Here is a 17,383-nt window from a genome sequence, read left to right on the forward strand (position 1 = left end):
GGAGAGGGGGAGAAGAAAAAAAGACCTCCTATTTTCCTGTACTATGGAGGGTACTAATTAAATTCCTGCCTTCCTTTCTGGATGTAATCACATCATCCCTAAAATTAAAATAACAAGCCTGAGTATTTCCCCCATTGATTACTTTCCCTAATTCCTTTTGCCTTACGAATAAATCGGATCTTTCTGAAGCTGAGTCTCTACCTACCAAAATGAAATGTCCCTGACACCAAAAGGAAACACAGACTGTCTCTCTCTACACACATACACAAAACTAAGGGCCAAACTAGGTAATATGGTAAGCACAGCGTCTGATGCTAAACATGGCTGTCCTGTGAAATACGTCACATGTACTCCCTGCCTAACATCTTAAGTATCATGACATTACAACATTTTGCATTTCCCTATCCTCGTTTCACATCGCTAACTGAGGGTCACAGTGCCCACAGAATGTTATAACATTACTACTGCTAGTTTCTCGGTGTTATAGAGCGTGGGTAGCTGAAACTACAATTGTGGTATATATTTCCAAACGCAGCTATAACATGACTGTCGCGTCCAGCCAGGCTTAGTGCAACCGCCTGGCGTTGTTGAGTGTGGCAATCAACGCGATGATTGTAATATAGGGAAAGCACTCTCTGGTCCAATTTAGCATTTATTTCACAGACATTATCTACACAGGGCCATTGGGTACATGCAGCAGCCAATAAGTGGAATCGCCCAGTTGTTTCTTGAGGCAGACATTTTAATCAGTTACCGTACACCGCGACTTTAGTCATGACAACATTTTCATACAGGTGTCTCATCATGTCATCTTTTGCTTGTAAACTGCCAATGAAGCCACGTACGTCTCTACATTTACAAAGACAAATCCAAATACAGTACTAAACAAATCAATAAAACACTAAAAGCTTACACTGGAATGACAATACAAATTTTACTGCAGTGCTGAAAGGTCTAAGCCATGATGAAGTTTGCAGTGAGGCCTGAGAAAGTCACTCAAGCGCTGATTTGCATGTGAGGGAAATTAAGACTTCTAGGCCAAAAATCCACTGAACGCTGCCTGCTGTAGCACAGTCTCCATTTATTTCAGTGAGAGGGTTATGTGGGTTCCCATTCAAAGCCTAGCGGATTGTTGTAGCTGCTAGCACATAAATATTGATTCTCATGTTTAAATTACTCTCTTTTTTTGCAGGCTAGCTTCCCCTATTGGTTTAAAAGTACCCTTTTTAAAATTTAAATAGACATAATGCACCACGTGTTAGATATCTGCAGAATACATAATTTTAAGAAGGTACAGCATTTAAACTTCTTAGATCTTTCACAACACTGAACTACTTCCTAGTGATAAAAGCATGTAGCGTGCTTTTCCATGGTTTTATTTAAAGCGGCTGGAATTTAGGAAATACATGTTAAGCATTTAAAATAAAAATAAAAATGGGGCAGTGCAGTTGCTCCACATTCTGCACTTGAAATAAATAAGTGGGGGCTTCACACAGGTCCCACTGAAATGAACATAAATTGTGTAGCACCACTTGGCAGATTTGCTCTCATTCAGCATAATGTAACAGGTCTGGTAGACACCCAGAGTGAAACTCCATGTTGCAACACACACAGAAGCTGCAGGCATGTGAAATCAGCAGCCACTTTTTGGGTTCTGAATGCCCCCCTTGTAGTTTGAAGTAAATCTTATGTGCATTTGTATTTCCTTGGCTGGCTATGTCAATGTCGGGACATGGATGTTGTTGCAACATATTAAGAAGGGGAGAGGAGAGGAACTCTGTACAGAGGTGCCATTTTGGGTATCAGCCCTCTGCTTATAGTAATATAAAGTTCTGATCACAGTGGGTCTGTGGAGCTTTCTGCAAGCAGAGGCTCCTTCCATTTTCTGCAGCGATGGGGAACAATCTTTGCACCAAGTCCCACTGCCTGCAAGAAGCATTTAGCCACTGCTGACGAGACAAGGCAGCTTCCATGCAGAGCTCCATGTGAGCAAGGGAGCCTTGTGGAGTTTTGAAGGATGGATGAACAACAAAGAAGTCTGTCTAAGAGAAGTAAATATGACTCTGGAATGCCCCAGGGGAAATGCACAAATGGTCCATTTCTGTTTATGTCATACTAACGTTCTGATTCGGTAGAAAAGAGTGTACATATTTTGTGTACACTTTCTTGCCTTTTCCAAATCCTGGTACCTATTGCATGAGTTCACTTCAAAAACACGGAAGATCCACAACAGAATTTCACCACCATTAGATAAACTCCATTTAAGCTTTGCCATAGTTAAAAAGGATATAAACTCACAACAACTATGCGATAAACATTCCTAATGGTCTTTAATTTCTTTCTCTGCTTTTAAAATCTCATGTAGATAGATATGTTGATTGCAGCCTGTGTAATCCTACTTACATGTACAGTGTATTGAACAGACCACCGAGATGTTTAACAAAAAAATAATCAATGTATGCAAACTACTAGGAACTGCTTCAGCACAGGCCCCGCTGAAACGTATGAGATGAGAGCAAGACTACTGGATTACTCTTGTGCAATTCTCATTCATATCCATGGGGACTGCATGCAAGCAGTGCTTAAAAGAAAGTACTCAGTAGTTTTTCAACTCAGAAGTCATCATTTTTTTTATCTATTCATTCAAAATCTACTTTTGGATCTGACAGGCTCAATTTCTGTTGAATGTGTTAGCAGACACTAAGAGCATTCTCTCTGCATATTCCCCAGATTTAAGGCAAAGAGAATGGAAGCTAGAAAAGCACATGTCTATATGCACCACCATTTAAACAAAACATTCTCCAGAATGTTTTCCCTGCCGTACTAGGAACAAAACTCCAGGTGCATTCGCACAGTAATAAATACAGGCGATATGTGAACATCTTACACTGCTCACTTATTGAAAATGTTTAAAAATATAGTAGCAATTTCCTGCACCAATGACCAGTGATGCATTCCACCAAATACTTCCACCTCTTAAAACCCCTGTCCTTTAATGAAATCTAAATGTTGAAAATGTGTTGCATCATGATTAAGCTGACATCAGAACAAAATTCACTGGGGTCATATTTTTGTTGGGTCCAGTTCAAGAGAAATCTGGGAAAGAGAACCCTCGTGGACACAAATATCCATATTATCAGCAAAGGAAATGCTAACAGCCACCCTCTTTCTCCAGTAGCCTTGCAAATTTTCATTTTTTTTCAAATAAAAAAAATTAACATCACAGTCAATATTATTCTCTCTTCCCTGACATATGAAACATAAAATTGCCTCTTTGCTCATTAAAGCACGCCATCATTTCCAAATCAATCAAGAATGTATATAAGGAAGCGTCGCCGGTTTGAAGGAAGTGGAAAATTCTCTTTCCCATATATTTTGCCGTGAAATCCTGAGCCTGACAGGTACAATAAACCTTTAATGCTGTGAACCAGCATCTCTAGTGGACGCAGGGGAGTTCCTATGCACATGGGAGCCATATGACCCTGTCCTGTAAGTTAAGAAGTGCCATGAGAATGCATGTGAAGACCTGTGTGTGGATGCTACAAGCCCACCTCTCTGCCACCACCCATTTTAGGCTAGGAGCACAGCTGGAGGAGCATCCATGTAAACAAACATACTTTCAGTAAACATCAGGATTCTAAATACTTCAAAAGGAAGAAGAAGCAAAGTTTTAACTTAAAACCCTGTGAATCATTTCAGCCACTCTCAAAGCGATTAGATTAAGCCCGGTTTAAATGCTGTGATTTGATTCCCTCCCCCCCCCCTTTTAACTTAATAAAATCAAGATCTTCCAGAGAGTCTTACTGAAGCAGTTGCAACCCGAAGAAGCACAGCTGCGTTCTCATGGTTCTTATTCTCCCTACGGATAAAGGGGGAAACCCTACAACGCTGGCATAACTGCTGCAGGCTGCTGAGTTTGGTACATGTGCCTCTAAGTCAACAGCAAGGCTTCTGCTGTAGGGAAGCAATTTCCCCTGGCCAATCTCGCTGCGTTACTGGTGCGGACCCTGGCGTGGACCACCTGGTGTCAAGATCGCAATGAGGGAGATGAGATTTACAGGGGGTTTCCAAACAAAACTGTATTGAGAGCAAGAAACAAAAGCAGAACGCCTGACTCTACACCACAAATCGGTGCTCTTTGCCGTCGTGGGCCATGAGAATGACATTGCGATTGGAAGTCCAGATGAGCCTGGCCAGTCTGAGGGCATTGTGGGAGCCTGGCGATGCAGGTTGGACGGGGGGAACCTGATATGTTTTAATGCAGCGGAGCTGTGGTGCAGAATTCAGCATCCCGATACTTCCCAGAAGAGAGGTGTTCATCTGCCATTAGGGGATAAAAAAAGAGGACCAGTCAATCAGTATCGAAATCCAAAAATTTGTTTATGGAGAGCACAGCAGTGTAAAATGTGCAGAGCACCCTGTAAGAGCTTAGAGAAGTTGTTTGATTATACTTCCTGGTGATAGCAATATGGCTTTAATTGGAGTTTCTTTCCATTCATTCTGAACCAATAGCCACTGAGAATCCATAAAAACGTTGTGAGCATCCCTGATGAAGTTGCATTATGAGTACCATGAGGAACATGGCCGATCCTTCATTTTTGCTTTTTTAAAGAGAGGTTCATAAAGGCTATTTAATTAGAGCTCCCGGGTGGCGCTGTGGGTTAAACCACAGAGCCTAGGACTTGCCGATTGGAAGGTCGGCGGTTCGAATCCCCGCAACGGGGTGAGCTCCCATTGCTCGGTCCCAGCTCTTGCCAACCTAGCAGTTTGAAAGCACATCAAAGTGCAAGTAGATAAATAGGTACCGCTTCAGCGGGAAGGTAAACGGCGTTTCCGTATGCTGCTCTGGTTCACCAGAAGCGGCTTAGTCATGCTGGCCACATGACCCAGAAGCTGTACGCCGGCTCCCTCGGCCAATAAAGCGAGATGAGCGCTGCAACCCCAGAGTCGGCCATGACTAGACCTAATGGTCAGGGGTCCCTTTACCTTTAATACATCATTTTAAGGGCAATTTTAAAGATATATCTAGAATTTTACACTTGAAAATGTTGGAGGCAACTTGAAAGAAACACTTCTATATGGAAGAGAACAAACCCAAAGCCTGTCTGTGTTCTATGCCAATTTTCTTTTTTGCAAAGTTCAGCAGTCAAAATGGAACGGTGGCAATTCACAACTTGCCCTGCATCCTAATTCTGAATTCAGTGCAAAGCTACCTCCCTCCAATGATGCAAAGAGGGAAGTTTTTTGTAGACAGGGAAGTTGCATATACTTACTGGAACCTCCATGCCTAACAACGGACAGGGTCAATAGTATTTTGCTGGAAAAATCCACCCCCCCCCCCCATTTCCAGAGAGAACTGCTGACTCAAACTTTGTTTTAAAATGCTAGTTTTTGAAGATGAGCAATTGCAATATTAACTGAGCTCAGACCATCTTCTGTGACTGTGTGCATTTTAAACTGTTGCAGCTGCACAGCCTAGTGATGGGAACAATCCTCTCTGCCGAATGCAGCTTCTTGAATTAAAAAAAGTTGCATTTTTGACCCTATATATTTTGATTAGGGGTGGGGGGGAAAGCAATAACAGGCAACAGCTTCTTTGTAGCTCCATCCATTCCATGGGCAAAATATAAAGGGAACAAACCTTTAAACATTGGAGCTTCTAATTCACATGAAAACTGGTCAATTTGCATTGCTTTGTTTCACCTGTGATGTGCTTTAAAAACAAGGAAATAAAGCAAAAGCCCTGTATCGGTGAAATCTGCTAAACCCATTAGAAACTTTGAATCTGCATAGAACAGGTGAGATGGCGGCCTCAGCTGCGTGTCTGAGACTTTGACATATGAAAACCTTGGCACATCCTAGGACGTTTTTAAGATGTGCTATTGCCGATACCATGTTCTGAATTCTGATCAGCGCAACATAGAAGCCATTACTTTTTCCCTGGACCTTCTCAGCAGCAGAATGGTGTCAGAGAGTGTAAATCATGGCATCTGTAGCAGGGAGCATGCAAGCCCCACTGACATTTTCACAATTTAAATCATCTTGAGTAATAACCCTTTTAAGATGACTAATGTTACTGATTTTCCTGCATTAATAGTAGTACTGAATAGACCACTGGGGGTGGGGGAGGAATCACTAGTGGACGAGGTCACATTTTAAAATGCAACGTGTTGGCTCATCTTAACTCTTTATGTTAAAGCTGTCTTTTTGTAAAAAAGAAAGAAAGGAAGAAACAAGGGGTGGGGTGGGAATTAAACAGAGCAGTTTATATGTCGAAGCACGTGCCTGTATAGGAATATTGTCCCTGCCACCCCCTGCAATCTCAAATGATCATGTAAAACATCTCAATCAATACGTCTGATTGCTTTCTAGATCTTCCCATGCAACTCAACTAAATATATGCAAGTGATGGAAGAGCGTTTTTACGGTTCTCATTCACTGCTTCAGAAATCGCACACTGTATGATGATGGAGAATAATTCAATACTCTTTAATGACACATACAGTTATCATTGAATGACATGCAGAAAGCCATGGTAGATTAAAAATATATACTAATAGCTGATAGTTACAGGAATTTTACAAGGCAAGGAAGCAATCATTCTGCTGTCAGAGCTTTGTGCAGCTCTCTTTTTCCCCTGCACAGATATCTGCATACGTAGGCGGCAGTTCTAAACAAAAGGCACTATCTACCAGAAAGATGTCACTCTTGAACACCACTCAAATGAACAGGACCTGCTCAACTGTGCAGCTCCTATTCATTTCAAAGGGGGGGGGGTGTGTGCAGGAGAACTTTCCGGCAGGCTGTGCCCAAACCTACTTGCAGGAAAGTAGACTCATTCAACATTCACAATACTTTTTGACCATGGGTGCATTGGAAACATAAGGGAATGTGGTGTCATGGCTCCTCTCTGCTGAGACAGATGGAGGCTGCAGGTCAATGGCTGCTTCCTAGGCTGAATCTACAGCTCTAGTGGACCCCAAAGTCTGCCTCATCTGTTGAAGTGAATGGGGAACCCCCACACCCTTTGCACTTTCTGTTTACACAGCGGCTCTGGATCAGAAGGATGGATTGAAAGACTGCACCAGGCAATTTTGCAAACAGCGTGTTTGAATTGGTTTTCTTCTTTAATAAGGAAGAGCATATATATCTTTAAATAAATATTGTTAACTTGGAAACTACACATTCCCATGGAATTGCCTCTGTTCCTGCATTTTCCGGATTAAAATGGGGGAGTTGGTTTTATCCAATTCTGAGTGTCACAACCAAAAGTTGAGGAGGCAAAAGAAGATACGTTCGTTGGCTGTCAAGCTGTTACAGAATATTCTCCATGTGGAAGCTAAGCAAAAGTTTTGAGTTATCTTTTTTTAAAAAAACCTCAAGTGTCTGAAGCTCAGCTGATTCTTGGAGGCACATGAGACTATCAGAAGAGGCTTTCCTGGTATTTACTCTTGGAATTTGATGGTTGTGGTGTTCTTTGGATGTTTCATTACAGAGGTCTAAGAAGCTCTCTTTACTGACTTGTCTGCTGAGGAACCTCTTGCTTGTGTGCTATTGAACCCGTGTGCATTGAAGAAGGTTCTCAGACATATTATAGGGTGTACTAAGTTCACACAGAGCTCTTGAAAGGCCTTTTGAACCTCCCCCCTGCACTGTATGAACTGAGAGTGTACTCTTGAAAATATCCAACGTCCCCTTGTGGCTATAACACTGGAAGGGAATATTGGTCCTTGCAGACTGCCTGTCTGATAAGAAGCCTCATCTGCCATTACTAATGTTCTCACTGGGGAACACCTGATAGGCTTCCAAGCAACACTAGGTTTTCCCAGACTGCAAGCTTTAAAACCCCTGGGGTTTTGTTTTTTTTTAATAGCAAACAATGGGGAACTTCAGACTATGTCTGCAGTACCCACTTATGAGACTGGCAGACTCAGAATATAACAGTTTTGAAAAACAGCCCTACTCAAATATGAGACAAAGAAGTGTCACACGCATGAAACATACCTGCCAGAAGGAAATGTGACTGTCTGTGTTGGAGTAAGTGGCAAGATAGCGTCCATCGGGAGCAAAAGCCACGGCTGTTATGGCTCCTTTATGGCCGTGGATGGTCTATAAAGAACAAAAAGAACCATGATATACAAAATTAGTAAGCCGGCACCAACTATAGTAACATTTGGATTAAAAGAGGATTTCAAATATACACCAAACATATAGATCAGACACAGGCAAACTTGGCCCTCCAAATGTTTTGAGACTACAACTCCCATCATCCCTAGTTAACAGGACCAGTGGTCAGGGATGATGGGAGTTGTAGCCCCAAAACATCTGGAGGGCCGAGTTTGCCTATGCCTGATGTAGATTGAAGGCCATTATAACTTCGGATTTCCAAGGGAGGTTGCTCTTATGAAGACCAAACTAATAGTTGTGATGTGCAACGATAGCACTTTCCCATGGAAAGAATCTGTTAGCATTTCACTCCTCTGTTGCTGGATGTGTGGTTGTTACATCACATGTCAGTGTTTACTTTCTAGGTTGGTGTGCACTGGGACTGATTTGTGAACGTTTCATCAGTGCTTCATCAGGAAGACGCCTGGAGAGGTCTGTCTCATTCCGGGGGCTACGTATGCCCCCCAGGCGTGTTTTGACAGAATCAGACCCATTTCCTTTTCTGAAATAAAATTAAGCTGGAAGAGCTAGCTAGGCAAAGTGTTCCTGTATAACTAGGCCTCTGGCTGGTTAAAGAATCCACGGCCTTCTGTGTTCAACTCTTACCCTAAGAGAGAGCATAGCTGCCCATCATTATCTCTTTGAGAGCACTCCACACTTCCCACCTCACTGCTGCAAAGCAAAACCACCATCAGCAGCATTCCACAACAGAACAGGGTGAATTATCCAATGTTGTCACTGGGGGTGGTGATGTCTGGCTCCAAGTAAGACAGGGCAAGATATTCTGAGCTCTGTGCAGCACTACATGCTCCTCTTCCAAGCTCATTAGAGCTCTGAATGCACCACACATCCCTCTCTCATGCACGTACCCGCTATACTCTCCTCCTTAAAAAACGAAATTAAAGATTGGCTCTGCTCATGCACTGCTGAGGGGAAGTCCCCTTGCTTCTTTTGCAGCACACATTAAGCAGGGCACAGGGATGATTCGGGCTAACATGTCGGGAAGCAATATATGCATGATGGTGTCTTCCCTCGACGCACAGAGGGTTCTTTTGACCTATTCTGCAGGCTGACCTTTCTGCCGAGTGGGTCAACTGGCTGTGGAGAGAATATCCGTGTAGGGCTCTTAGCAGACGGCGTGATTCAAAGAGCTAGTTATATTCCTACGGCGATCCCGCTCTTAACCCACAATGAATACCTAGAGTTTCCTAGGCTACTTAAACAAGTGCGACGCCAGGAAGAAAATTTATGCAAACGCTAAAAACGAAACGGAACAGAGCCGAAAGGGACTGTACTTCATGAAAGTTGCACCCTCAGGTGTGGGCCTGTGCAACTGACGTTCGGTTTAATCTATGCCGATGCATGTGGGGAATGAGTGGCAAGGAATAAAGAAACAGAGCAATTCTCCCCAATGTTCAAAGCACTTGCACATATTTCCCCTCAATAATTCTTACAGCAAGGCTGTAAGGTAGGTCAGCATTTTGATCTCTTTATCCCATATAAAGAGCCGAGGAAGAAAGAGAGAAAGAGAGAGAGGACTCTTTGCCTTAGGATATTCAATGAGCGTGTGGCTGAAGGGAGAGCCAAACACATTCCAGCTCATTATCTTATCTATCACACAATACTGGAAATTAGTTTGTATCCAACTTATTATCTTTCAAGGAGCTTCTGGTGGTAAACGTTAACTCTCATCTCCTCTTGTTTTATTTTCAACAACAACCCTGTGGAGTAGTTTAGCCTGAGAAACGGAATGGAGACTTGAACCAGGATCTCCCTACTTTGCCGGTACTACTACTACTACTACTACTACTACCACTTCTTCCTCTTCTGCTGCTTAAAATTTGTATACCATCCTATACCCACGGGCCTGAGGGTGGTTACAACATAAAATCTCAATATAAAAACACAAACACATAACAAAAACAAAAACAACCCAATACAGTGGTACCTCGGGTTACATATGCTTCAGGTTACAGACTCTGCTAACCCAGAAATATTACCTCGGGTTAAGAACTTTGCTTCAGGATGAGAACAGAAATCGTGCAGCGGTGGCGCAGCGGCAGCAGGAGGTCCCATTGGCTAAAGTGGTGCTTCAGGTTAAGAACAGTTTCAGGTTAAGAACAGACCTCCAGAACGTATTAAGTTCTTAACCCGAGGTACCACTGTAACTCCCTGCTCCCCAACACATTTTTGAAGGCCGCTGGATGTCCATCTGCCAAAGGCCTGGTGAAAGAGGAACATTTCTGCCAGGTGCCTAAAGGTGCATAATGAAAGACAGCAGGGAATGTGGATATGGCCAGACGCAAGCCACATGTGCACAAACATTGGAGACACATTGGGGAGGCTTCACAACATGGGCATCTCAACGGACCACTTGTGTGTCTCCTTGCATGCATTTTGAAAAATGCAGCAACGGGTTCTGGTGTGCAGGGTGCACCTATGTGGAAGTGTATCCCCACATTTCATCAAGGAAACAGAGGTGCTACACCAGGGGCCAGCAAACTTTTTCAGCAGGGGGCCGGTCCACTGTCCCTCAGACCTTGTGGGGGGCCGGACTATATGTTGCCATGATTATGATCCACATTTTTGGTAAAAACCCTTATTGGGACTAACCCCAACATTGCCCAAATGTGATTTTTTTTGGGGGGGGGTGTTCCCCCATACACCCACGCTGCTTCCTTTGCGTTTTACGCATTGACAGTTATTATTTTTCTTGTAAGGTGGGGTGGGGGGCTGAGGTAAATGTGCCATTCCTGTCAGCACTGGAAAGCGTGTGCGCATGCGTGGGTGAAGGGAAAAGCCGTTGGCCATGCTAAGTCAGGCTGGCGCCGCTCAAGCAAAAACGTTCTTTTCCGCGTGTGAGGGAAGACGAGGCAGCAGCGGCTATTTACCTTTCCATGGCTTACACCGTGTAGCTAACAAGTGGCCTCCCCAGAGAGTGCATAACTGCTTTGGAGTGCAGCTGCCCAGGCGTTCCCCGCTTCCTCTGGTGGGGAGCACCACCAACACAGACAACGGCGGGTGTCGCTCCTGAGGCACCTTTGAGCCCCTGCCGCAGCAAGGGGTGATATGATAGCCATGTTCAAATATATAAAAGGATGTCACATAGAGGAGGGAGAAAGGTTGTTTTCTGCTGCTCCAGAGAAGCGGACACAGAGCAATGGTTCCAAACTACAAGAAAGAAGATTCCACCTAAACATTAGGAAGAACTTCCTGACAGTAAGAGCTGTTCGACAGTGGAATTTGCTGCCAAGGAGTGTGGTGGAGTCTCCTTCTTTGGAGGTCTTTAAGCAGAGGCTTGACAACCATATGTCAGGAGTGCTCTGATGGTGTTTCCTGCTTGGCAGGGGGTTGGACTCGATGGCCCTTGTGGTCTCTTCCAACTCTATGATTCTATGATTCTATGAACTCCCCTTCCTGAGATCAGTTGCCTGCAGCTCCATGGTGGAAATCCGAACTCTGGCTCCTTTCCCCTACTCCCCACCCCGGAAGAAAAGATTGCTGCATACGCACGATGGATGGAGAAGGGGCTTGTCTTGAGCAGCCACCCGCCTCACTTTTGACCCCCAAACCTGGCTGAGTCGCATCGTGCGTGTGCGCTATGCTGGCTGCCTGGATTCCCAGACCGTCCGTGGGCTGGATCTAGAAGGCAACTGGACCTGATCCGGCCCGTGGGCCTTAGTTTGCTGACCCATGTGCTACACAGACATAAGAATCTGCCTTATTCGAAGCCGAACCATTGGCTCATCTACTGTAGATTGTCCCCCAGCAGTTCCTCGAGTTGCCAGGATCCAGCCCATACACAGGCAACTCCTGTGCTGGAGTACTGAGAGACAGCCTTCCCTCTAAAGCAGCTTTTCTCAACCTGTTGGTCCCCAGAATTTGTTGAACTACAACTCCCATCACCCCTAGCTAGCAAGACCAGAGCTAAGGGATGATGGGAGTTGTAGTCCAACCACATCTGGGGACCCACAGGTTGAGAACCGCTGCAAAGCTACATTAGCACTGCTGCAACTTAGTTATCATTGTTTTGACAGACACCACCATCCTATGGCTTGTTTCAGGAATTTGTGCCTAACAGCCAGACCGCAGAATTGATTAGGGCTGTCACATTCACAAGCCTTGTGCTGTTACGTTTTATTAGAACTTTAGGTAAAGGGGAGATTTCTGCTGCTTATGACTGATTTAGGAAGAAGCCTTCATATACTTTGAGACTTCCCCTTCCCCACCCCGTTATGCAAATTTGTTGCAAACCACTTTGAAGATTGGCATAAGAGAGAATATGTAACTAATCTCTTTCCTGCTGCCTAGAAAACTGTCCTGCCCATCTATATTTTTGTCTGTAGAGTTTGTTTTGCAAGCTTTTATCCTTACTTGCCCCTTTGACAGCAGAAAAGCTCTTGGAACGAATGCTGCCAGTTCACAACATTCTACGTAGATTTTTAATTCCAGGGCTGTGGGTTCGAGCCTCACGTTGGGTGAAAGATTCCTTCACTCCTTCCAACTCTACAATTCTATGATTTCAAGTTCACTCAATATAAGCTGCAGCACTTTTACCCAACCCTGGTGCCCTTCAGATGTTTTGGATGACAATTGCTGGCATCCCTGGTCACTGGTCTTTCTGGCTAAGGCTGATCTGATCAGAGCTGTGCCAGCTTGGGAGAGGCTAACCTGTGGCACATAATTAGAACCACTGCCATACATACCATATTTTCCGCTCCATAAGACACACTTTTTTCCTCCTAAAAAGTAAGGGGAAATGTGAGTGCGTCTTATGGAGTGAATGGCGCTGCGCAGAGAGGGAGAGCTGCGCAGCGCCCCTTCGGCGACATGCCTGTACTGAGAAGCCGGAGGAGGAACACAAGGGACTCCTTCTGCTCCTTCTCTAGCTTTGCTGAAGGAGCGCTGCACAGTTCTCCCTCTTTGCGCAGCGCCCCTTCAGCGATGCGCCTGTCCTGGAAGCCGGAGGAGGAACAGAAGGGTCTCCTTCTGTTCCTTCTCCAACTTCACTTGAAGGGGCGCTGTGCAGAGAGGGAGAACTGCACAGTGTCCCTTCAGCGACATGCCTGTCCTGGCTTCTGCCTTAGCTGCACGCAGCCTCTTCGGGCAGGGGGAGCCTTCATCCCGCTGCCCGCCCTGAAGTGGCTTGGCGCGGTTATCCCAGAAGCCAGATCCCTCTTGCTGTTCTGGCTTCTGGGATTCAAAAATATTTTTTTTCTTGTTTTCCTCCCCCCAAAACTAGGTGCGTCTTATCATCTGGTGCGTCCTATAGAGCGAAAAATACGGTAATGATAATAAATAACGATAATGCAACCGACTCATGTTGCCTAATGCCGGCGCGTGCATAGTTTTGGAACAGCAAACTTAACTGCACAGTATGTCCCTGACAAAAAAAAAAAGGTTTATAAAATAATAAAATGCAGTTCCCATTGTGTTATCGAAGATCTAGGGAGGAGACATGGAAGCGCAGAAGCCCTCTGAGCTGTCTCTGAGCACAGACTCTATCAGTGCAGCCATATTATGTGTCCTGAGCTCACGGAGCTTTGACAACAAAACTCCCATGATTTGAGATAGCTGGAAAATAAGCCTGCAAGGCGGCAGCTGGGACCCAGATCCATAAGTCCCTGCCTCACACAGAATGGTTGTTTAAAAAAGCCCAAGGAAGCATCATGAGAATTGGCCTCTACTTGCAAACACCAGGGGAGCCTCAGCATTATGTTTGTAGCGAAGACTTGAACTTGATTAAGTCTGACATCAATTCACTTCTCCAGAAACCCCACCACTATGTGCTATCCAAATAGGTGCAGGAGGATACAGTGGAAAAACAGTTTTTCTTGGATGGCTTGTCTACAACCTACGATTTTGAGAATTGTGGGTTTACGCATATCTCATATCATAGGAAAACAATGCTCCCTGCAAAAGATTTCAGAAACATGGTCCTGCCAGACTCTCAGATCTTTCAGGGCCAGGTTTAATACCCTGAAATCCCTTAAACCAAAAGGGTAAATCTTCAGTTTAAAGTACTCCCCAAGGCTGACTGCCAGAGAGCAAAGCTGCACTAAAATAGGAAAAAGGAGACAATGATAACCAATTGCAGTATCTGCCCACAGTACTTCACAAGTGCCTTATGTAATCTCCACTATGTAATGATAAGGAAAACTAAAAGGCCGATTAGTTATGGGGTTCAATATTTTGGCCATCATATTCCTCAGCACTTAACAAGCAATTAATATTTGCCAATGAAAAATGTTTGGGTAATTCAAAGGTGAAAATCAATACTGCTAGCAAACTTGTTGCACTCTTGGCCACTGACAATTTCTCCAAATAACTACAATCCTTAAGGGAGCCAAATCGCTTTGATGTTTTAATTTATGTGCTTTCCTTGCAGATGCTAATCCTTTAAAAACAGATTTCCCTCTCCTCGGTGTAATTCAGGGTGCACTTTGCAGGGCTCACTCTTATTTATTCATCAAATAAACAAGTATGTGCATGCATCCACGCAAAGCCTTGCATTTGAATCAAAAGCATTTCTATATACTGGGTTTTGGTGGGCAAAGGGCAGCGCATTTCTGAAATAAAACCTGTCCGGGAGGATGTATTTAGCAGCAGCTTACAAGACGTATGATTGGCACTTAGCATCTGTGAAAGGTTTGTGTTTATTAATGCAGAAAATAAAAAAAAATCAGTAGCAGCAGAGAAGAAAATATAGGGAAAACAAACATTTTGCTCTGCCAATTGCTCTACAGTGGGGGGACGGGACCCAAAGTTCCTTATTGTTATTTAGTTATGTTTAATCTGAAAGCCTCCCTAACAAAAGGTTCTCTGAGCAACTCTCGGAATAAAAAATAAGTAATAAAAAATATAACAATATGATAAAAACACCGTAAGGTGAGGGGGGGAAATCGCCTTGAAAGATGACAGAATTAAAAAACCAACAGAGCTAGAATAAAGTTTAAAAGCTACAACATGATTGTAAAAGGCTTGAGACGATAAAAACGGAATTTGCTTGGCACTGAAAAGATACTAAGGAGAGCACTAGGCGGGCCTTTCTGGAGACGGCATGCTACAACTGGGGTGCCAACACTGAAGAGGCCATTTGATACCTCATTTGGCAGCTGTACTCTAAGGAGGGCTTAAGAAAAAAAGATGTCAGAGTCTAGGTGGGAAGAGGTGATCCTTCAAGTTGTGACTTCTATACTGGGAGTCCAAGGTAGGCTAGTGCATTGAGGCAGATAGGGCTCTGCCCCACCAATCTCAGTCTGCCCAGGATGTGTTACTGCCTGTCAGTTTCCTTCTCCTTTGCCCCTGCAATTTGGCAGGGAGGATGGCGACGAGAATTAGTTGACTCTGCCTGTTGCTAGTGTCAATTTCACCTGCCACCTGTCTCCTGCCTTCTTAACAGGCACCAGACAGCACCGTCATCAGGTATGGATAATCCATTGCCAAGGCAAATCTTTACTTGCATTCTTAGTATTTTGTTGGAAGCTGCCCAGAGTGACTGGTGAAACCCAGGCAGATGGGTGGGGTATAAATAATAATAATAATAATAATAATAATAATAATAATAATTGCATACCAAGCGCTATGCTGAGTCAAACCATTGAACTGTCTCACAATGATTTTAAAATAGAGATGTATCATGATATCACATGGGACCCCAGGGCATTTGTGCCACTGAGACAACATATGTAAGATGAGATCTGGAATAAATGGCAAAATGTTATGTACAATGAACAATTAGATATAATAATAAGGCTGGGGTGTGAGATTAGGGCACCCTTGGAGCAAAGAAATCAGGACTTGACTCCTACAACAGAAATAATTTATGGAATTCGTTGCCGTGAGATGTAATGGTGGCCACTAGCTTAAGAAGGGATTAGACAAATTCTTGGAGGATAAATCTATCAATGGCTATTGGTCACAATAGCTGTATGGAAGATCCATGTTCGCAGGCAATTTGCCACTGGATACCAGTGGGAGAGGGTTGTCAGACATGTTAGTTGTGCTTTTTGAAAAGCACAGTTAACAAGGGCACTTTTATTTTTAAGGAAAGGCGTGGACTGATCCTGTACTGCGCTCCTGATTATTTGTTTATTAACTGGATTTATATGGCACCCAGTAACCCGGTTCTCTGCTGCATTGACAACCCCATAACATGATACACAAGTCTTTAAGGTGCTACAGACTTTCTTTTGTGGGGTTCATCAAGGCTGCATTTCATCAAGTAGCTCCAATTAACATCTAATAAGATCCAAGTATATGGCAACTGACAAGCAATCTCCACCGCACCAATTCCATCAAGCCATTACAGACCTTTCAAAATGAACTGGAAAACCACGCTAACCATTTGCGGACATCAAGGAGATCTGCACAGCTAATGTAATTCCGTGTATACACAGAGCTGTCCTGATTTTCCTCTATGGCTACATCCCCATGTGTTGTGTCAGAGAGGCCTCAATATTCATGCATGCATTTGTAGAGCATGTAAAAAAACAACAGCGATGAAAGACAACTAAGGAAGGACACAGTAGAGTTTTAGAAAATGCCCAGTAGCCAAAGTGGCACCCCCCATCCCAAAGCTTTGGACTGCAACTCCCATAATCCTTGTCAGGAGCTTGTCCTACTCTCGAGTAGGACCCTGGCAGAGACACATGCCCGACTGGCATGTTCTCTCCCTCCTGGTCGATCGTTCAGGAGCTTCAAAAGCTCTCTTCAGCCCGAACATCACAGCGACCGATGCCAACAGACACTGGCACACTCAGGGATCCGCAGAGTCTTCACAGCTTGCGTAACAGACCTCAGCAACTCAGCATTTTGACTAATCTACTTTATTTACATATACAGTGGTACTTCGGGTTACACATGCTTCAGGTTACAGACTCCACTAACCCAGAAATAGTACCTCGGGTTAAGAGCTTTGCTTCAGGATGAGAACAGAAATCATGCTCTGGTGGCGCGGCAGCAGCGGGAGGCCCCATTAGCTAAAGCAGTGCTTCAGGTTAAGAACAGTTTCAGGTTAAGAACGGACCTCTGGAACGAATTAAGTTCTTAACACGAGGTACCACTGTAACCACACACAGAACACTGCAACATGGCTCCCTCTCTCTCTAGCATCAGACAGCAAAGAGAAAAAGAACAAAGGACAATAGTCCCACTTCACGGAACACAGTAACACAAACATCCTGTCTCCGTCACTTCCCACTCTGTGGAGTCAAAA

At 44.1% G+C, this 17,383-nt stretch overlaps 1 protein-coding gene across 1 annotated transcript in view; it reads right to left on the minus strand.

The window, feature by feature from the left end:
- Positions 1–639: 639 nt before the first annotated feature.
- The window catches only part of WDR7 (WD repeat domain 7), a 226,909-nt gene continuing 210,165 nt past the window's right edge, over positions 640–17,383 (minus strand). The window contains exons 27-28 of the mRNA XM_079994680.1: positions 8,005–8,109; positions 640–4,320 (exon numbers count right to left, since the gene is read on the minus strand). Coding sequence (XP_079850806.1) covers positions 4,117–4,320; positions 8,005–8,109 — 309 coding nt within the window. The 3' untranslated portion in view covers positions 640–4,116. The remainder of the gene's footprint in view (positions 4,321–8,004; positions 8,110–17,383) is intronic.

This window comes from Podarcis cretensis, assembly GCF_951804945.1.
Source record: "Podarcis cretensis genome assembly, chromosome: 11".
NCBI lineage: Eukaryota > Metazoa > Chordata > Lepidosauria > Squamata > Lacertidae > Podarcis > Podarcis cretensis.